General features: G+C 48.6%; 1 protein-coding gene across 11 annotated transcripts in view; it reads left to right on the top strand.

Moving 5' to 3' along the window:
* Positions 1–21,023, top strand: part of PTPRS (protein tyrosine phosphatase receptor type S) — a 122,400-nt gene that overhangs the window by 84,678 nt on the left and 16,699 nt on the right. For 2 of the 11 annotated variants that reach the window (XM_048927833.1, XM_048927831.1), the window contains exons 11-23: positions 3,643–3,948; positions 5,155–5,348; positions 5,779–5,805; positions 7,591–7,708; positions 11,113–11,703; positions 12,391–12,488; positions 12,985–13,238; positions 13,592–13,685; positions 13,911–14,126; positions 15,433–15,590; positions 16,253–16,264; positions 17,969–18,081; positions 20,404–20,451. In XM_048927833.1, the coding sequence (XP_048783790.1) occupies positions 3,643–3,948; positions 5,155–5,348; positions 5,779–5,805; positions 7,591–7,708; positions 11,113–11,703; positions 12,391–12,488; positions 12,985–13,238; positions 13,592–13,685; positions 13,911–14,126; positions 15,433–15,590; positions 16,253–16,264; positions 17,969–18,081; positions 20,404–20,451 (2,229 nt within the window). The remainder of the gene's footprint in view (positions 1–3,642; positions 3,949–5,154; positions 5,349–5,778; positions 5,806–7,590; positions 7,709–11,112; positions 11,704–12,390; positions 12,489–12,984; positions 13,239–13,591; positions 13,686–13,910; positions 14,127–15,432; positions 15,591–16,252; positions 16,265–17,968; positions 18,082–20,403; positions 20,452–21,023) is intronic. The other 9 variants (XM_048927835.1, XM_048927834.1, XM_048927836.1 and 6 more) reach the window with 9 other exon arrangements.

The following is a 21,023-nucleotide window of genomic DNA, read 5'->3' as shown; positions in this document are numbered from 1 at the left end:
CTCCCTGCATTGCACACCTTTCTGCACAACACCCTCCACCTCCCTGTCAGGGTGGCTCCTCCTGAGCATCATAACCAAAGTAAAATCCATTAAACTAAAGGTAAAGTATATTTTTCTTCTTGAAGTAGCTGGGTTTTAACTCTTCAAGTACCAGAGACATAGATTGTAAAAAAAAAATGACAGAATTTCATGATTGGAGGAAGCAGTTTTGCCCTTTCTACCTAGCCATGACTGTCCAGGGCTCATACTCATAAATTTCAGTGTGCAAAGCACGTGTCATCAGATGGGTGGCAGGGTGGGTGCTGTGACGCTGCATGTGTAGGTGTAGAGGAACAAGGAGGATTTCTTACCCTCCGTTCCTTCCTAAGAAAGGATGTTTCCCCTACCCATTAGCTCTGCTCTCCTTCCCTTTCCCCTTCCTCCCAGTATGTGAAGTGAAAAAAGAAAAGCATACAAAGTCTGTGGTACCTAAAGGGTTAAAAAACATTGTATTGTGTAAGGTCAGTAAGGGTCATTCTTGTGGCTTGGACAGTCAACTTTAAAGCATGTAAAAGATGCAGTGCAGGTGAGTACTGGCTGGTCTCAAGCGGATTCACAAATACAGTCCACCCTGTTGCCGCAGGCTCCCACACATGTGTGGATCTGCACACACTGCCCCTCGTCCTGGAGCCCTGGGGAGGGCAGGGAAGGGTTCCCGAAGAGCTGTCTGCGTGGTAAAAACGAGCCAACAGACAGAGCTGATACCTGCCTGGGCTGCAGCTCCCTTCCAGTGAAGGGGTTTGTTGCAGAGGGGGACTTGCAGCCTCCAGTCTGAGCTGCAGTACTTTCCCTCCTGCGCACTGCTCCCACTTTACTAATTCTGTCCCCACGCATGCATGCATGTGTCCAGGGTCACACAGGTTGGTCTGGATTGTGAAGGAAACTCAGTGCCATGAACTCCCCTGATGCGTCTCCAGTATGGGCAGCCAGCACTTGGTGGCTGTTTTCATCCAGGTGCTGTAGTCAATGAGAGTGATGGGGAGGAGGTCCAGGTGGGATCTGGGCCTTCTCCCCCATCCCCCACCCACCACTCTGCCTTCTTCACCTGAAAAAGAGCAAACGACCCCAAAAGGAGGCCTCTCCCTTCTGGGCCTCCCAGTAGATCCCCATGCTGGAGCATAGAGGGTGAGTGAGCGAGCGTGGCCACGCGCAGCTGCTGCAGTGCAAACAGTGAACCCAAGTACCAGCTGGAGCTCCAGCTCTGCTTACTGGGACTTTCATAATGAGTTTCAGGATGGAAAGGGTAGGTCAGGTCAGACCCTCTCTGCAGTGGGTTTCTCAGCTGTGGTGGCTTTGTCTCAACTGCTAAGTAGGAAAGATGGCTTTTAAAGCACCAGCCCCCAATGAGGAATAAAAAAGGAGCAAACAGCACTGGAAGATGATTGAGTCTTTCTCCTCCATACCCTTAAAAGGACCGCAGTTGTTTCTGGGGTGTGGGAAAGAGAAGTACAACTCCATTCTGGAGATGTTGGTGCTGCATCCATCAGAGCAGAGAGAGCTAAATGGGGAAGGAGAACCATTGGTGGGAATCTGCCACCCTGCTCTCTGCCTCCTGTACAGGTAGCTTACCAAAAGAGAACAGATTGGAGACCCAGATCGCTGGGATTCTGCTGGCAGGGGGAGTGTAACTCAGCCAGGCAGCCAGCAGTGGGGCCGGGTGGCATCTAAAAGCCAGTCATGTGCAGAAACCCACCAGGAGCTTGGTCTGACCTCGTAGCTCAGTTTCTCTCGTTCTCTCGTAAGAAAGTCTTATAAGTTAGCAGTTGAAGCATGGAAGGTAGGTAAACAGACTGGGAATGTTCTGGAAAGAGTCACTTTTGTACCAGTATTATTTTATTATTATGATTTCCTTTCTGATGTTTTTTTTGTTTGTTTGTATGTTTTAAATTATTGGCTTGGTTTATGTTTTATTTTCAAGTTTGTTACTTTGAGTTTTGTTTATTTCACATGTTCTGTGTTGCTTTGCGTGGCTAGCCATTACCAGGGACTGCCACCCAAAATCTGCTGTGATTTCTAAAGGCAAGGGCTTCATTCACTCCACTTAAATGCTGCCAAAGAATAGTAATAAAGCATGAAAGTAGGAGAAGAGCACTCAAAACGTCCTACTGGCCAAGGTGCTCAGTGCTGCAGTGGAAGGAACTATCTCTACCATTTTACAAAGCTCTTATTTCTGTTCAGTGGAGGCAAAAGCATGCAGATTTCACAGCACAGAGTGAGAAAAGTGGGACCTGGTTTAGCCGAGTCCTTAAAGCAAGCTGGGCCTAAACATCTGCTGGTGACTTAGGGACAGGAGTGAGATGTTTGGAAAAAAAAACAAAAAAAAACTTTCTCAGTGAAAGAGCTTTCTGTTGATTGAAAAAGAGAAATGAGAAAGAACACAGCATTTGTGTACTCCCCTGCTGCTCTCGTGTGATGCTCTGGGGCTCATAAGGACGCCCTCATTTCCAGCAGGATCTGCAGAGTATTAAAAGCTATTTGTTGCAGATTGTCTGAGTGAGGTGAGAGTTGCAGATTTACCATCATAACTGATCATTCTGCTTACCAGGGCTGATTGATTGCAATTAGTGATTGAAAGAAGTCTGGTCTGAGATAGCCCAGAGTGACCAGGTTAGCACCGGGGTACAGAAATACCAGACTTTCTCTGTCCAGTAGGCTCCAGGCCCATGGCAGCCCCGACAAACCTGTCCTGCTTGCAGTCTGGTCTCTCAAGACATGGCTGTGGCAGCCTGGGCTTGCAGCGTCCCGCAGCGTGCTGAGCAGCTCTTGCTGCCGTCAGGTAGGGCAGCTCAGCAAACGCTGCAGTGAGGGACTCTGCCCTCCAAAGCTGTCCTCCCACATGTCCTGCAGTAATTTGGACAGTGAGTGAAATGAGAGCCAGGCATGCTGCTGCTTCTGAAAATCCCGCTGGTACCTAAATACCCGGACAGACTCCTTTGCAGGACTTTTTTCTAAGCTCTTCTGTCTGAGCACTTGCCCTCACCCAACACTGCAGGCTCTTTGCTTGGCACCTGACCGTCACCACTCTGTCTTTTCTCCTTCTTCAGTCTGTGCACAACTAATAACTTACATCTGGATGAACAGTCTCTTAAACATACACCTTCTGGCCAAAGATTTGCTTTTCGTAGTTACTTTTCACAGATCCTTGCAAGGAAATTTGAGGTCTCAGAGACCGCGAATTGGCAACAAGGGCTTCGATTGGCAGCCAGGGCAGGATTTGCCAGACCGCTGTAAGGCAGGAGCTGGAAGGAAGGCTCTTGTGTAGGGCGAGGCCGTGCAGGCTTGGTGGCAGACCCGAAGCAGCAGGACCCTCGTGGCCAGCCCGCTTCTGTTTCAGTGCTTTGCTTTATCGCATTTCAGTTTTGATGCCCCATTTCACTTCTGTTGGCTTTTTTTTTCTCTTTTCATTAAAAAAAAAAAAAAAAAAAAAGACAACAAGAAAAAGCTCTCTTCTTTTTTAATTTTGTCTTCCTGAACCAAATTTTTGTACGTTTTATTTTAGATTTTTTTTGTTGTCATTTTCTTTTTTTTTTCTTTTTTATCTTTCCCATCTTTTGTTTTTTTCCCCCTTCTTCCCTTTCCCTCCTGAATTTTCCCCCCTCGTAGAACCGTCTGCCCCCCCTCAAGACATAAAGTGCGTCAGCACCAGATCCACCGCCATTCTGGTAAGTTGGCGGCCGCCTCCGGCCGAAAGCCAAAATGGCGTCCTGGCCGGCTACAGCGTCTACTATCGAGCGCTGGACTCTGAGGACACGGAGCTTAAGGAGGTGAATGATATCCCCCCAACCACCAGTCAGATCCTGCTGGAGTCCCTGGAGAAGTGGACAGAGTATCGCATCACTGTCGTGGCTCATACGGAGGTGGGGCCGGGCCCGGAGAGCTCGCCGGTTATCGTCCGGACAGATGAAGATGGTAATTGCGCTTCTCTGGTTCTGTCCCGGCTTTCCCACGCGTCGCATCCCTTCTCGTGGCTGATGCAGAGCAGGGCCTGCGTGGGCCCCGCGCTGCTCCCACCCCGAGGGCTGGAGGAGCGGAGTGCTGTCCCCCTTTGGGGGGGCTGTCCCCCTTTGCCCCTCTGGGAAGCGGGGCTGTGGGCCCCCACCGTCCGTGCCGTGTGCTCCAAGCGAGCAGTAAGAAACTGACACCAGAGAAAAGGAGGAGACTTTAAATACTGAGACTTCCCCACGCATTCCTCGTTACCTGCTCCTCAGGCTTTCTGGAAGGGTCTCCATTAAATTTGCAGAAAACTGTTAATGATGGGCAGTTTACATTCCAGTTCAGTGGTCCGCTGTGGAGACTTCTGACACAAACACAAATGGTGACAAGATTTGACCTTCCCTGTTATTTATACAGTGAAATAAAACCGGGAAAAATGTGAATGTGTGCGTGGAGGGAGAGCAGAAAACTCTGACAGTGAGGTAAACCCATCAGTAATAAAACCCAGTAAATAGCAGTAGTCAGATCTAAACTCCTCAGGTTTTCTTCCTCCATCCCAAAGAAAAAGGACTGGAAAAGATCAAGTTTGTCCCCAGTGTAGGTCCTGTTTCCTTTACCATCTGCCCACATCCAAATGGATGGATGTGTTACTTAGAAATTGTGGGCTTTTTGCATATCAAGCTCTTAGACACTGCTCTTTTTTAGTTTTATCTTTTCCAAAAATTGACCCTATGTTCCATCTATGACATCTTTTGTTTCCTGACCCGAGACAATGCAGCTTCTGTCACCACTGACCTGCCTGCCCTGCCTGGGAGGACTGGGTACTCCAAGGGCAAGTCTCCCTCCACAGCCTCTTCACCCTAACATCCTTTGTCACACGGCCAGAGCTTTTCTGGCTCCTTGGATTATTAGCTTTGCCCTCAGAATTTGACCTGGAGCTATATGGCTGAGCAAACTGAGGGAAAAGGAGGAATAGCTGGGCTGAGATGGCGCAGATTAGATCCCCCAGAGTGCTTCCCCATCTCACTGAGTAAAGGCCAAATGCAGGCAGTGGAGTAGCCAGGCTGATGTTAGATCTCCCCCTTCTTTGAGGGCTGTAGATGGAGCACGCCGTAATGGAAGTTACGGGCTCCAGGCAGAAATCCCCGAGTGACTCTTGTTCCTTCCGTCCCTTCCTCGCAGTGCCCAGCGCGCCGCCTCGGAAAGTGGAGGTGGAGGTCCTGAACTCCACTGCAATCCAGGTGTTCTGGCGCTCTCCAGTCCAGAACCGCCAGCATGGCCAGATTCGCGGCTACCAGGTCCACTATGTGCGCATGGAGAATGGAGAGGCCCGGGGGCTGCCCCAGATCAAGGATATCATGCTGGCTGATGCCCAGGTAAAGGCTCACATCCTGCTCCAACCTCTTTTTCTCTTGTGGAAGCTCTGAGGGGATGGGTGCCACCTTGTCTCATTCCAAGCAGGGTATTACTGAAGAAACGTCTCTGTGACAAAGTTAGATGTTATCTTCCTGCAATTCATTTGCGGTCCCAGAAAACAGCTATTGTGGAAGAGCATGAGCTGCTCTCCCAGCATTGAACTAAATATCGTCCATCCTCCTGTGTCTGCAAAGTCTCTTAAGATAGACAAAGGCCACGGTGGAATCTACTAATTTTTCCCACTCTACTTCTTTCTTCACGCTGGCCTGGTAACTTCTGACCTTGTGTGGCTGCTTGCTCAGGGATTTCTTCCTCATGCTGTGTCTCTGTCTTTCCCTTCTTTCCCCTCTTGTATTCTCATATGCAAAACCTCTCTTGTTCTCTGCTCAGTGGGAAACAGATGACACTGCCGAATATGTAAGTAAAAACAAAACGATCCTCCTATCCTGGTTCTGTCCCTCCCCTTCTCCCACTTCCTGTTGTGGTGTTTTTCTTTTTTTTGTTTGTTTGGTTTTTTTCTTTGTTTTTGCAGTGCCAGTGTGCCTGTTTTAAAGCCTGTTGTTGGTGTTCCTGTGCATTGTGCCCGCCCCGTTTGCTCTGCTCTGCAACCCTGTGTGATTGTGTAGTTTGTCAGCACGCGGTGGTACTGCAGGGTTTTCCCTTCAGCTCTGAAGGAAAGACAAGTCTGCTGCTCCTCCGCAGGGAAGCAGGTGGGACACAGGCTGGGAGGAACTTGAACATACACTAAAGATGAGCTGCTGTGCCACCACCCAGCCTTGTGTCTGAAAAACAAAGTTAGATTGAAAAGCATTGGATATTCAAAGCCCTATAACTTCCAAGTTATCAGCAAATGCTTTGTGCCCTGGAAAGGCCAAAATTCATAGAATACTTGTTTACACAAAGCCCTGAATTGCTGTTGGCTCTTTTGCCTTTCAAGTAGACCATAAAGTCATATGGGCTGTTTGGCATTTGCTGCTTCTGCTAAAATGCTAAATGGTTTTCAGTGATCTTAACTGCTACAAAGCAGCAGGAAAAAGCATTTCCTTGCAGGAGTGGGGTCCCAGGATAATACACTGCTACAGTGAATATATGTGTATCTCCCAGAGATTGCTGGGCACCCTACAAAAGCAAGGCGCTCATTACACATGGAGAGGCTGTGTTGCTTGCCTAAAATGTTAATAGAACTCAGTGATGTGTGTGAAGGCAGGACGGGTTTTTTGACTCCCAGAAGGCAGACCTGTCTCCCTAGCTAATGGCTTCCAAACTTGATTGAAGTCCTGCTATTTTGAAGTGCTGCTTTTCCACCTCGTGCTCAGCTGTGAGGGCAACACAGATATTTTCAGCACCAGAGATTTTCCGAGTGCTGCCCTATAATTTCATTTTTAAAGCACTGAGGTACAGTAGGGGTGAGGGACAAGAAGGTCACAAAACATGCACAGAATTCACATCTCCCTTCTTCTCAGAGCCATGGAGAAAACCCTGCTGCAGTGCCCCCATCCTGTTTGGTTTAGCATGGATGTTCTGTTACAGCACAGCCCTTGGAGGAGCTGAGTGCTTTATGGGGAAGGGCTGTTCTTGAGGCCCATCTTCCAACAAAAGCTTTTGGGAATCAGGTGTGGTGAGGCTGATAGTGGAGGGAGGAAGGAGGGCATTGGGGATTTGGTAGAGTTCTTAACCTGCAAGCAAAAAACGTCGTCTTGCACTTTGTGTTAAAGCAATCCTTTTAATATTATGAAGGCATTATAAGAGTATCTCTGAGCAGAGAAGGGAGGGGATGAAGGATAAAAACACATAATCTCCTTGAAACCACTGAAGCCTCCTCTGAGACAGCATAGCGAAGAGGAATGCTTTGAAGAGCACAACAGTGTTTTGATGGCTGAAGCAGTTTGTGTTGAGATACTGGTTGTGGGAGAGGTAGATCTGGAAGGGAACAGATTGAATCAGGGCCTGCAGAAACATGCTGTGTTTACAGAGGGGCTGTTTGCAGCTGGGATGTGCATGCTGCTCACCAGAGGAACGTGGCCCTCATCCTCCTGCAGTTCCTACATCTGCCTAGGTTAACCCTGAGTGCCTGGTGGTTTCAGATTCAGGGAATGTTTCTGCATGTTAGAAAAGACCCGAGATTCCCACAAGCAGGAGAGATCTACCTGTGTGAATGTACATAAATATTTACACCATTTTCCTTTGGAATCCTGCAAACAGGAGATGGTCATTGCTGGGCTCCAGCCTGAGACTGCATATTCCATTACCGTAGCCGCCTACACCATGAAGGGAGATGGTGCTCGCAGCAAACCAAAAGTGGTCACCACTAAGGGTGCAGGTAAGACTTTTTTTGATCCATTGCAGTGCCCCAGTTTCACAATGTCCTGGAGCAAGGAAATTTCTTTCATCTCACTCTCCTCACAACAAATGTCATGCTGCCCCTGGAGAAAAAATTATTTCTAGTAAGAAAATCCTTCATTCCTCAGAGGTAGTCCTTAGTAAATGAAAGAATTTTCTCTTCAGTGCTGCAGGAAGTTCCCACATCCAGAAATACAACAGTGGACAAATTCTTTGCTTGTAATCTTGTGCACTGTAAATTTCAGTGCACCAGAATTAAGAGGATCTTTGCCTGAACTGACCTGTGTGGTGACGCTGGAGAGACCCTGCAGCTTTGATGGTGGGCACACACACGTACCGTGGGGAGCAGGAGACCCAGAGGCCCGCTGTCACGGTGCTTACTTGCAAAGAGCTGAAAAGCAGCAGAGAGGTGAAGGCTTATACTGCCCAGCTTTCTCGTCTTTTAGCATCGTGCCTGAACATACCTGCCCTCGTTGCCTGTGACTAGTGATCAGTAGGGAGGAAAATAATGACAGTATTGACCTTTTCTTGCAAACAGTTCTGCAACCTGGGCTTGCTCCGCACATACCACCCAGATTCATTCCCCCCTTTGCCCTATACTTCATGGCAAAGTCTGTCAGCTTCAGTGCAGAGGGTGCAATGTAAAGCTATGACAGTAGGGCCTGAAAGGAGTGACAAAGGTCACCAGAGTACTCCTTGTTCCTCCACACGGTTGTGCTGCAGGCAGAAAGCAGAGGCATGCATTCCACCTGTCCTCTCAGCATCTGCCTTCCTGTGGTTGGTGCTCTCCCAGACAGAGCTCTGCTATGCAGCATGGGGAAGATTTTGTGTAATGGAGTAAGACTGTTGTGCCTGACCTGGTTGTTGGACTGTGCTTACCTTCTGTCACCCCATCTTGCCCTTGCTCGGGCTGTCAGGTAATGGCTTTCTGCCCTTGTCATTTCTTTTCGTTGTCTAGTCTCATCCCTGGCTGCCTGTTCATTTTCTTCTTAGTTGTGGGGCAGTTATTTTCACCCTGCTTCCAGCAGCTTCATAACTGACATCATCTCTTATTTCTGGAAGAGCTCTGCTTTTGCAGTGGTCAAAGGCCTTTGGTCAGTGCAGCATAATTAACCCAGAGACTTCTGCTGAGGCTCTGGGGGCAGCACAGACCTCAGCAGAGGGCACAGGACAGAAGGGGCTCAGGAGCCTGAAATGTGCAAAACTGGAGCAGCAGCTGCCCTCTATGCTGTTGTGTTTTTCTCGGTCCCAAGCTGATCCCATGCTATATTTCCGTCTTCAGATAAAATGAGAATTCAGCCTTTCTCTCCCTTCTTGCCTCTCCTGCATAGCTAAGAGATGGAGAACAAGGTTGGTTTCCAGGACATGGGAGGAAATAGTAGGGTACATTTGGATGCCAGCATCCAGACTCTTGTCCTCATGCTCTTTAGTATCAGTGTTCTGCCAGAAGCTTTTTCCTTCTCTTGTCTTCTTCCCCCTCCAGTTTTGCTCGTGTGTCTTCTCACTCTCTGGTTCTCTTCTCTCTTGTCTTTCTTCCTGGGCTCTCTGCCTTCTTCATTTTTTCTCTCTGGAGCCTTTTTTCTCCCTCCCTTCCTCTCCTGTCACTCTCTTGTCAACCTCTCCCATGTCTCCCCATTAGTGTTTGTAGTGCAGGTGATCAGTTGCAGAGGGATGTTTTCTCCAGCACAGCAGCTATTACCCAAAACTCAATTTCCCCCAACTTGAAATAGCTATTAAAAAAAAAAACTTCCAAGTGATTCTGTAACATTCTTATCTTCTTTGTAGCATTGAGTCAGTATACCTTCTGAGAAGAGAGATCTTTTTTATCATTCAGGGCTAGGGGCTGAATTTAAATACAGTATTACATCCAATTTTCTCCTTTACTGTCCAAACCAATTGCAAAATAAAACACTTCCCCCTGCTTTCTTCTCACCTTTCTCCAAAACAATATTTGTTGTTCAAATGTAATATTTTCAAGCTCAGCTGATTGTAGCAACATTTGTGATAAAAACAGAAGCATAAAAGTAACGGCAGCGTTTTCTCTGTAATGTGTTTCTTTGGTATTTCCAACAGAGGATCTCCTGACGCTGCTCCCAGGCACCCGATGGCAGTTCAAAGTGAACGAAGCATTGGTTTCAGAGGCAGCGCCTCATCCCTCTGTTCACATGTCAGTTGTACACTCAACAGAGTGGTTTCTCTGGAATGACTGCCAGCATCCCTGCCACATGCAGCATCCTTCCCTGCCAGCTCCCTCCTGCTCGCTTTGTTAGCTGCATTGCAGCTTTCCACCCTGCCAACTCTCAGTCAGACACGAGCTGCCAGAGTGGGCCGGGGTCACTCCTATATTCCATTCTCTCTCTCCTTCCTGCTCAATCAGAAGAAACACCAAGGCATAGAGAAGGAAATTAGCTCTAATAGTGGAGTGAATGTAAATGATGTGTGAGCTGCTGGAATTAATGCTCTGATCTCTCCAGCTTCAGAAACCTCTGGGCCTACACATGTCATTTAACTGTGGCAATGGGCTTGCTCTGCTGTCGGGCTGAGCCAGGGCTCATTAGTCAGAGGCACTGCTGAGTTTCTGCAGTAGTCCCCAAACGTGGAGAAACTAACTGACAGGGTGAGGAGGGAGCTAGCTGAAAAACACCAACGCTCAGATGTCTTTTCCCTTCACCCAGAGGAGAGAAATTGCAGCATCTCTTCCTGCCCTGCACCTTGCACAGATTTTGGGCTCATATTTCGACTCTCTGTGTGCCTCTCTGTACCCAACTGGTTTGATCAGATGCCTGCCAGACTTTCTTCAGCTGGCCTCGTGCCTGCTGCTCAGGACCTCAGGCTGCCCAGACTTTCCTTCCCCATCCTTCATTACTTCACCCGCAGCTGCTCTGGCCTTCCCAGCCTGAGCCAATCTGTTCCAGTCTCTTTCTGCATGAGTTGTGTTGCTTAATAGAGAGAGAGAGAGAGAGAAAGAGAGAGAGAACAGGAGTTTAAGGGATTCCTGCACTCATTTGTCCCTGTGCTGTGATGCAATCTGCTCGGGTGATGGGGACAAGAGGACTCCTGAGTTTGTTCTTCCCAGCTATGGTAAAGTGGTCCAGTGATAAGAGGGGAGCAGGGCTCACCTTTCCTTCCCAAGGACAAGGAACAAAAATCCAGAAATGTGTAAGAACATCACAGCAGCAGCGCATCTCCTCTCCTAAACTTGCTGGAGACCATTCACCTGTAAAGTGGGTGGGTAGCAGCAGCCTGGGGTACTGAGGTACACAAGGTCAAGGTGAGAACTTGCCACCAATTTGAGGAACCTGTGCTGCAGCTCAAGAGTCTCTGCATCACCTCACCAGCCACCCTGTCCCACACATGGCTTAAGCTGTTTCTGTTCTCTTCCAGTCCCAGGCAAGCCCATCCTGTCTGTGCACCAGACAGAGGAGAATACTCTTCTGGTGAAATGGGAGCCTCCATTGGATGCAGAAGGCCAGGTGATGGGCTACCGGCTTCAGTTTGGCCGCAAGGATGTCGACCCGCTGGCTACTTTGGAGTTCTCTGCCCTGGAGGATAAGTACACCGCTCCCAGCATCCACAAAGGCGCCACATACGTTTTCAAGCTGGCCGTGAAAAGCCGGGCTGGCTTCGGGGAGGAAGCTGTGCAGGAACTCACCACCCCTGAAGATATCCCCAAAGGTTACCCCCAAATCCTCGAGGCGAGCAACATCACTTCCATGTCGGTCCAGTTTGGCTGGCTCCCCCCCGTGCTGGCCGAGAGGAATGGAGCCATCGTCAAATACACCGTGGCCTACCGGGAAGCCGGTTCTCCCGGCAACCCACTGGAAAAAGACCTGCCCCCCTCCCCAGAGAACTCGTACACCCTCAACGGCCTCAAACCCAACACTGCCTATGATGTTAAAATCCGTGCTCACACCAGTAAAGGCCCCGGGCCGTACAGCCCGACCGTCCAGTATCGAACATTCCAGCTGGATCAAGGTAGGACTTACCGGTTTCTCCTCCCTCTCTCTCCTTGTAACCGGGGCTGGTGCCAGGAGGCAGAGAGCTGGAGAGGTAAAGCTAGGCTCAGCCAGGCTCGCGAGTAAATGCAGAGCACTCTGGTTTCACGCTCTGTCCCTCAGCTCCTCTCTGCCTTGTGCCAGGTAAGTCTCTTTTACCACTTTTTTCTAAGTTAAGTCCGGACACCCTTCTTTCACTGGCACCTGAAGTATGGGGCCAGTCGCTATACAGGTGGGAAGAGCATTTTCTTCAGCTTTTGCAAGCAGCCGAAAGAAAACAGAAAAATCAGAAAACCTCAAATGTTACCTGGGATGGGTTTCCTCACCTGAGCATGCTCAGAAAGCCAGCACCTTGTTCCTGCAGCAGCCACCTGGTCCCATAGTGTGCCCTGAGCACGGACAGGGTGAGGGGCAGGGCCACGCATCCTCCCTCACCCTCTCCGGGATTAGGCATGAGGTCAGGGAACGTTAGGTAGTGAACCTTGGCAAAACTCAAGCAAAGTGTGAAGGAGGGAGCAAGCCGTTCCATTTCTGCTGCAGCAGCCAGAACCTGACTGGCAGACTCTTTTGCCAGTGTCTGACATTGTCTTCCTTCTGTTTCTTGCTCTTCCTTTCCTCTGCTGCCTTTTCTTCTTTGTCCCCTTCTTCCTCACTTTTCTCTCAGCAGTTTTACCCAAAAACTTCAAGGTGAAGATGGTGACGAAGACGTCTGTCCTTTTGAGCTGGGAGTTTCCTGAGAATTACAACTCTCCTACTCCATACAAGGCAAGTAAAAAGCAAGAGTCAGAACTGTGTTCCTTCTCAATTTCCTGCAGTCTTGTCTGTTCATTTGAAGAACGGATCATAAGAGCCAGAAATTCTGGATCTGGTTCTCAGATATGAGCAAATAATGGTTAATCTCCAGATCAAGCAGGTGTGCTGATAATCAGCCTGTGGGGTTGCACTCTTACCTCTGTTACAAAACCTTTGTCTCTAGGCATGTTACACACTCTTCCCATTTTCAGAGAAGAAGTTCTCTTCGCAGAGAAGTTATAAGGCCTTGTGCTCTGTCTGCCTTGTGCCTGGGGACACTACAGCCCTTGAGACAGACAGCTTCCCACTCAATGGCTGCTGTACCTGTGTTTGCACAGGTTGCTCTGGTTGGAACAGGGCACAGTCAAGCGGCCCATGTTCTCTGCAAACCAGAGGAAAGGAGTCTGGTTGTCTAGGCAATATCAGCCTTGCTCATGATACATCTTTGCTGCCTCTTCTCCCTGCGCAGATCCAGTACAATGGGCTGAATGTTGATGTGGATGGCCGCACCACCAAGAAACTCATCACCAACCTGAAGCCCCATACATTCTACAACTTCGTTCTCATGAACCGCGGCAACAGCATGGGTGGCCTGCAGCAGAATGTGGCTGCCTGGACCGCTGCTAACATGTTATCTAGGAAGCCAGAGGTGACCCACAAACCTGATGCTGATGGCAACGTGGTGGTGATTCTCCCTGATGTGAAGAGCTCTGTGGCTGTCCAGTAGGTTTCTGGTAAACTGCAGACTTTGTGTATTCAGTTCATGTCGCAGGGAGTCCATAGCACAAACCCACAAGGACTGCAACAGAGGGTGTTCCCTGTGTGTTCAAGCGTTGCCTTAGTCTTGTCTCATGGAGACACTTCCCAGGGCTAATGCAAAGGGAGGCATGTTATGTGGGGCTGTCACTGAATCCAGAAACAGCAATAACAAGTTTGATAAATTAAAGATAAGAGGTTTACTGGGTTGAGCCACCAGGAGTGGGCAAACCTGGCTTTCCTCTGTCAGTGTGTGCACTCTCCTGTCACTCCCAGAGTGAGATTCAGGCCTATTTCTTCTGATTATTCCCAACTCTTAGAGCTTACTACATTGTGGTGGTGCCTCTGAGGAAGTCCCGTGGAGGACAGTTCCTGAACCCCTTGGGCAGCCCTGAAGAGATGGACCTGGAGGAGGTGAGTGTGGCAGAGACTGCAGCCAGCCGTAAGGGAAAGAGCAAAGAGTGTAACGGATGTTACGGTGACTGGAGATCCTTGGAAGAGTGGGTTTGGGGTGTGTGACCTGTGTTCCCAGTAGCTAAAATGAGACGAGTTGGAGTGCCATGGTTTGGCGCTCCCCCCTTCCCATTTTCTGAAGGTGCTGAAGGCATCAGTACTCACAGTGTTCTTTGCTTCCTGCAGCTGGTTCAGGACATTGCCAGGCTCCGACGCCGAAGCCTGCGTCACTCCCGTCAGCTGGACTTCCCCAAGCCCTATATTGCTGCCCGTTTTCGTTCGCTCCCCAACCACTTTGTCCTGGGCGATATGAAACACTACGACAACTTTGAGAACAGAGCCCTGGAGCCGGGGCAGAGATACGTCATCTTCATCCTGGCAGTGCTCCAGGAACCTGAGGCAGTAAGTGCTGCCTTGCCCTCTTTAGATGCTTGTGGCCATGCTGTCCCCATTATCAACCAGAGACAGCAGCAGCTCTTGTGAGCTGCCAGCTCCCCCCCTGGCATTCTCTGTAACTCACTTCCACCAGATGTTAGAGCTTTAGGGTTTTTTTCTTAGCGAAAGCCTTCCAGTCCAGCTGTGGACTATTGGAGCTGTTTGTGCTTGTGTCTGCACCCAGCAAATGTGCTGTTCCTTGGAGACAGGCTGACGACACAAGCATCTTATGTGCTGCATCTGCATTTTGTCAGTCTGCTTAGGCAGGACTTGCTACACTTGTGGCTCCAGATACGAGGTCAGAGTGGAGGGTACTGAACTATCAGCAGTACACTTCAGTTCAGGGATCCCTGGGCCAAACCGCTTTACAAAACATAATTTCTTTTAACGATTGCCCCTGTATTCCTTAGAGCAGTGACCCCAGATGTCCTGCTTTGAGACCAGCATGCCACATGTCCTGGTTATTGCTAAGCTCCCCACCAAACAGAGAGGGGAGCATTTTTTTAATGGAAAACTAGATCTGCTCTCTTCATCACTTCATCACCGCAGCCGATTTCAGTGGTGTTGTGTTTGGCTTTACGAAAATAACTGTTTTAATATTTACCTGCCCTCCTCCCTCATGCACAATAGGGAGCAGTTGAATTCTTTGTTGTTTTTAAATCCCCCTATGGAATTGTAGCAGGGAGCTATTTGAAATTAAGGGTTTTCAGAGGGATTTTTCAAAATAAATATTTAGTTGTGTGTTCGATATTAAAGGATTAGGCTGACACGCTTGTGAATGCATTTCTCAATCGGATTACTGCAGCTTGTGGTAGTTTCTGCTTTAGAACGAGGTACTGCACGCTCACTCACAACAGCCTGCAATCACACCAGCTGCCTCATATGAAGCAAAATTGTAGTCTTGCTGAGAGCTGATAGAGTTTTTGAAAACCCAGAGCCCGAATCTCCTGTTCTTGTCCTATGCCAGACTTTTCACTCAGACCAAGGCCTGCCAGTTCAACTCTATGCACTTTGGTTTTCGTAGTTTCTGTGTAAGATGGGAGCACATCTTTCTTGGGGTGGGAAGGTTGTAGCAGGCAGTGCTCATTAGCTAGGACTCTGGTGGGTTTGAACATGCCTCTTATTTTCAGCTCCATGCAGATGAAGCAGAGGTGGCCTTTTAATTCCTTCCCTCTGTTTCTGTTCTCTGTTCTATAACACTGCACGTTTGCCCGTCATTTTCAATCCCTGTTCCTTCTCTGAACTCTGTTCCACAATCTTTCATATCTTCCAGACTTTTGCTGCTAGTCCGTTCTCCGACCCTATCCAGCTGGACAACCCTGACCCACAGCCAATCATTGACGGAGAGGAAGGGCTGATCTGGGTCATTGGGCCCGTCCTGGCCGTGGTGTTCATCATCTGCATTGTCATTGCCATTCTGCTCTACAAAAAGTAAGTTATGCTTCTTGCCCAGATCTGTGACAATTCTGAATGTCTCCAGGAATAACTGGAGACTGGAGTCTAAAGGCAGTTTCCTACTTGGTCCTAAAATTGTTAGTTGGAGAGCAAATCCTCCCACCAGCGCCAGGGAGGATTCTTAAGGCAAAAATGCTGAAATAGTGAACAGCCTCTGGAAGTCTCTTTTCCTTGGATTTTGGAGTAGCTCATCGTGCACAGACAGGAGTAGAAGCCTCTTGACAGGTCACACCATGCAGTAAAAGAGGACAGGAAAGGAAACAGAAGCTGAGCAAAATAAATCAAGAAAAGAGGCAGGATGGCAGCTCTAGCCAGTACAGCTGTGTCCATGGGGACGTTACCCATTATGGAGAGATCTCAATTAACCCTGCTCCACCTTTCATCTGCAGAGGTGCATTTGCTTATGCACATGCGAGTATCTTTTATGTCCCAGACTATGTGAAGCTGCTAGACAGAAAAGTACTGCAGGGAGCAGGGACTGCCTCGTTAGTGTTCATTAGCGCTGGGGAGTGCTGGTCCCACCTTCCACCTGTGTTACCAGGGGTAGAGCTGAGCGAATGTTTCCCAATTCTTCTACAGTTCCTTTCTAATCTGGACATTTGTCTTGTCTTTTCTCCACTCACTGCTTTCGTGGACAGCAAACCAGACAGGTAAGAGCACCAGATTTGCCATTTACTAAGGTTCTTTTTCTGTGGGCTGGCTGTGTGTTAGGCAGTATTTACTGTCTCTGGTGATGGGGCTGTGTTGGTACTGTTTCTACTGCTAGATCTTTCCTAAAGGACACCCACCAAAGACCATGTTTGAACTGGGGCAGAAAAGGGAAAGAAATGCCAGCTTTCTTCTGCCTATTGGTCCTAAATATAATGGCCTTTCTCGAGCAATGACAGTAAGCAACTCATAAAACCATGGGTTAATGGAGCAGGGAAACATGCATTTGTGTTGTAGTCAGTGGGTTTTCTTTATGTCTGAGTGTCCATATAGGCTTCTCTGAGCCACTGGCATACTAGAAACAGAATCTCACCAGCTGAGCTGTTCTCACCCTCTTGTAAAAGCAGTTCTTGTCCCATCACCCAGGGACTTCTAACAGTTTGCTTACAGCTGCAGAATGAGGCTATTTCAAACCATTTTCAAGGCTGGGAGAGCTTTCATTGAAGTAACGGATGAGTTTAGCCAATGAACTACTTTACAGCAGTTTCAGAACTGCAGCAAAAATAAACTACTCCTAAACTGCAAAGTGGTGTAATTCCAAAATGCTGCCCCATTAAGTGCTGGCAGGGCTCATGCCACTTCTTCTAGCTATTAATGATGTTAAGAGACAGCTAACAGTGCATTGAGCAAGCTCCTCTCTGCCTAAGCAATTACCATTATTGCTGCGGGCTTATTATGGGAGGCATCTGTGCAACCTGGGCAGGAGAGGTGAGGAGCTTTACAGCCATCTCGTGAGAGGGGCTAGGACAATATTTGCAAGCCCTGAGGTGTGGGTACATGTTCTCTGCTCATTCAAGAAGTTCTGCTTCCAGCTGCGTGTCACTGTTCCCTTGCCAGAGGTTATCGACTCTTCAGATCAGCGCTGGGCTTTGCTTCCAAATTCTTTTCAAGGAGAATGAGCCAGGTCAGCAAGGACTTTTAAACTGCCTCAGCTAACCTAGCGTGTTTTAAGCAGAATAGATTTTGAAGCACTTTCATGTGCAGCTCAGCTGGCACGTCAGAGCGGGCTTCAGCTTCTGGCAAGGAGGTGAGACAGATCTCAGCAGGCACAGCTGTGATGGGAGAGGATGTGTCTGTGCTGGTTCTGAACCCAGATTTTTAGGGTTCTGTAGATCAAAAAAAGGTTGAAAACCACTACCTTGACTTTTCTGTCTGCGAGGCAGTAAGAACTCCTAAACAAGCCAGCGGAGAAATAGCAGTATGTTATGTCCAAGGTCATGGTCAGGAGATTCTGTACTTTTCCAAATGATTCTGTTGGCTCTGGTTCTCAGGCTGAGAGTGGCTTGGCCAGAATTGGAACGTTTCCACTTGCAGAGCTCTGCAGTGTTGAGTCGAGGTTTGTCTGTGCAGGGGAGCTGTGGTATGGGTGCACAGTACCTCAGCTGCTCCTTGTTGCCTTTTTGTACTTCTGCTGCATGAAGGGGGAACTTCCAGACTTGCATGTAAACTGCTGAGCTGTTGTAAAACCAATCAAATGCTACAATGATAAAATATTCCGAACCTTACCCCTTTTCTGATGCATTTTGTGTAACTTATATCCTTGTTCAGGGCATGGCTGTAGCTGACCCTGATTTCTGGGGGAGCTGAAAAGACCAAGAGGCCTCTCAGCTAAGCTGCTTTGTCTTTTTAATGTATTTTTTTTTAAGCAAACGGAAAGATTCAGAGCCACGGACAAAATGCCTCCTGAACAATGCTGAAATCACCCCTCACCACCCCAAGGACCCTGTGGAAATGAGGCGCATCAACTTCCAGACTCCAGGTAACCAGCTGCAAACTGACTTCTCTCACTGGGAGGGCAGAAGCAGAGCCCTTTCCCCAGCCCCTTCCTGCCATGCTGCAGTGGTGCTGCCTTTGAGACCTAGTGCTAACTTAGCATGCAGCCAGGGAGCCTCAAGACTTGCCTACGCTAAGCAAGACTGATGAAATTAACCTTTTCTGGGAAACCATGAGAGCCTTGCAGACTCCACCTAGCAGTCGCGAGGCAGGAAGAAGAGCTTTCATGGCAACCTAGCTAAAGAAATCGGTGCATTCTGGGTGAAGTACACAGCTGCAAGTGTAGCTACGCCAAGCTTGCCTGCCCACCAGCACTGCTATGCAGCCTTGCGCTGGGAAACCCTGGGGTGGCAGAGATGAAGCATGGCAGGGCCGTGTGCTTCAGCCAGATCTGTAACTGGTCCTTGCTCTGTACACACCAAAAGGGTTCCATTAGGAGCCGGGCCTGCCCCACGGGTTGTGAGGACAGAGAAAGGCAGCTGGTTGCTTCGCGCAGGAGAGGCAACATCTCCTCAGTCAGTGTACAGCTGCTAAGCTGGCATGTGACTACGCTGTGTCCCATCAGAGAAGCCAGTGCACCCTCCTTTCTGTGCACCCACATCCCCATGCACATGCATGTCTAAGCTGCCTGCATGGCACTTCTGCAGTCCACCACTGACACAGGCCAGCACGGGCACATCCTCGTACACACACGTGTGGCGATGCCGAGCAGTGCCTGTGCACTGGTATGGACCTCTGCTTCTAGTGCTTGAGGATTTGGAAAGGGAATTGTGCTTTTGGGGGGGGCTGGCTATTGTTTTCAGTTTGTTTGTATTGTTTTGCTGTTTTGTGCTTGTTAGTAATGTTTCTGCAGCTTTTGTTTCCCCATCCCAGTCCTGTCCTTAGCATTGTCTGAGTTTGCTTAGGGCAAGGCTGACAAGCCAATAGGTATTCAGAAAGCAGGGGTCCTCAGGGAGCTGCAAGGACAGTGCTGGACTGAGGCGTTTGTATTAAAAAGTTAGGAGCAGCATGTCGGTATCTATCCAAGTGTAGGAAAGATTGAGTCTCAGCTAGAGGATGGAAGCAGGTTTAATCCAGCATGCAGGGACTGAATGAAGAGCAGTTCAACTGCAGCTGGACCCCTAAATCAGCTCTTACTCAGTGGTGCTCTTGCAGGAGAGTCTGAAGGTATTTGGGATCTGCAGCAGGAGAACTTGGAAAACTTCAGAATCCTGCTGTCCCAGCTGCCCTTTGCATAAACAACAGTAAGTTTGTATAAGCCACTTCTTATGAGAGTCTCCAGCTGCAGCTCAGCAGCAGTTTGTGTTTGTCTGGCCTCTGTGGTTTATGCTGGGTGCAGACAAGAGGTTGGCCTGTGAGTGCTCCAAGTGGTGATTGGAGACTCAGGAAAGAGCTGCGCTCGTTGAAACTGATGCTAGGATAAGTGCAAAGATAGAAGATCCAGCTTAATCTGGATGCTAAGAGGCAAGTGGGAGTGCTGCTTTTTGTGTTTGCCTTACTGAATATTTCTCCCTGTCCTTGCAGGACTGCAGTCAGCTGAGGAAGAGGCACTTCCTAGCTTCAGTTAATGTGCTCAACAGACAGATGGGTCTTTTGCTAGTTAGGTCATGCTTACCTCTGAATTCTTGATCTGAGAGGCTTGTAAAAGGCAGCAGAGACATGCAAGGCTGCTGTTAGGACTCAGCTAGAAGTCCGTAGATCTCAAAAAGGCTGCCAGGTTTTCTCCTATCTAGCCTTAAAAGGATACTGCCAACTTTTCTTTGTAACGCTGTCCAGCTCGAGATAGCTGGCTGATTTCCTCTGCTGCTGTTTGTAAGGCCATGGAATGTTTGAAAGGATCTGGGAGAGGTGGTCACCTGCCTCCCACACTGACAGCCATTGGGCAAAAAGGGAACAGACAGAAATTCTGATCTCAGTGTGCTGGGGATGATGGGCAGATTGTGGTGCGGTTTTCAAGTGGAAGGCTCTGTAGGGGCTGTTGGAATTAAAGCCATCTGAGTGAAGTCTGTTGTGGTTTATAGGTGGCTGTGGGCTCTTCTCCAGCAGGTTTCCATGTTGAGGGGTCTCTGTCTTGTCCCCAGAGGGGTAGCAGAGGGGGGATGTGGGGATGGGAGCGGGCACAAGCAGCTCAGACAGAGGACAGAGCAGCACAAATCTTAAAGAGCCTGTCCTTGCCTTATCAGCACAAAAAATAACTTTCTTTTCCTCTTTAGATTTATGTTGTTTTGTTTTGTTTTTTTGCTTTAGCATGAAATTTTTCAGAAAGTGTATATTTTATTTATTTTTATTTTTTTACTGTTTTCTGCAGATTCTGGTCTGAGCAGCCCTCTCAGTGACCCTGAGTTTGACTTTGAAAGTTAGTTCCTGTGTGTTTTTGTTCCTGTTGGTTTCATTTTTTCCCCATAATTATTTTTTCCTCTTCTATCGCTTTCCTTTCCAGTTCTGTTTCGTTCCTGTTACTTTTTATTTTTGCTGAATTCTCTGTATTCCTGCAGTGTCTGCCCATCTCATCCCTTTTCTGTGCCATCTGTTTGTCTGAACAGCGCTTCCAGTTTTACAGTACCAAATATCAGGCCTTTTGCACAACATGGGCAGTAGCAGCAGCGTAAAGGATAGAGCCCTCAGCAGCAGTATGGGACACTGTCCATCCTTCCGTGTCTCTCTGAGGATAAGAATGTGTGCTTCAGGGCTCTCTTTTCTCCCCATTGTCAATGATGTTCCGTTTCTGAAGCTTGGCTACGTGTCCCTCGTACTTATTCCTGGACAGAAAGTGATATTTTGTGCACCAGCATGTGAGCCCTGTATGTGTGTGTGCCTGTGGTTTTGTGTTCATTGCTTCATAACGTGGGGAAGGAGGAAATGAGATGCAGCTAACGATGCCCTCTCTTTGGGAAGAGCCATGTGGGCATCTTTCTGTGTAGATGGGGA

This window comes from Lagopus muta, chromosome 26 (assembly GCF_023343835.1).
Source record: "Lagopus muta isolate bLagMut1 chromosome 26, bLagMut1 primary, whole genome shotgun sequence".
NCBI classification, from domain to species: Eukaryota; Metazoa; Chordata; class Aves; order Galliformes; family Phasianidae; genus Lagopus; species Lagopus muta.
Note: the sequence above shows the minus strand (reverse complement) of the source record. Positions and strands in the feature narration are given on the sequence as shown.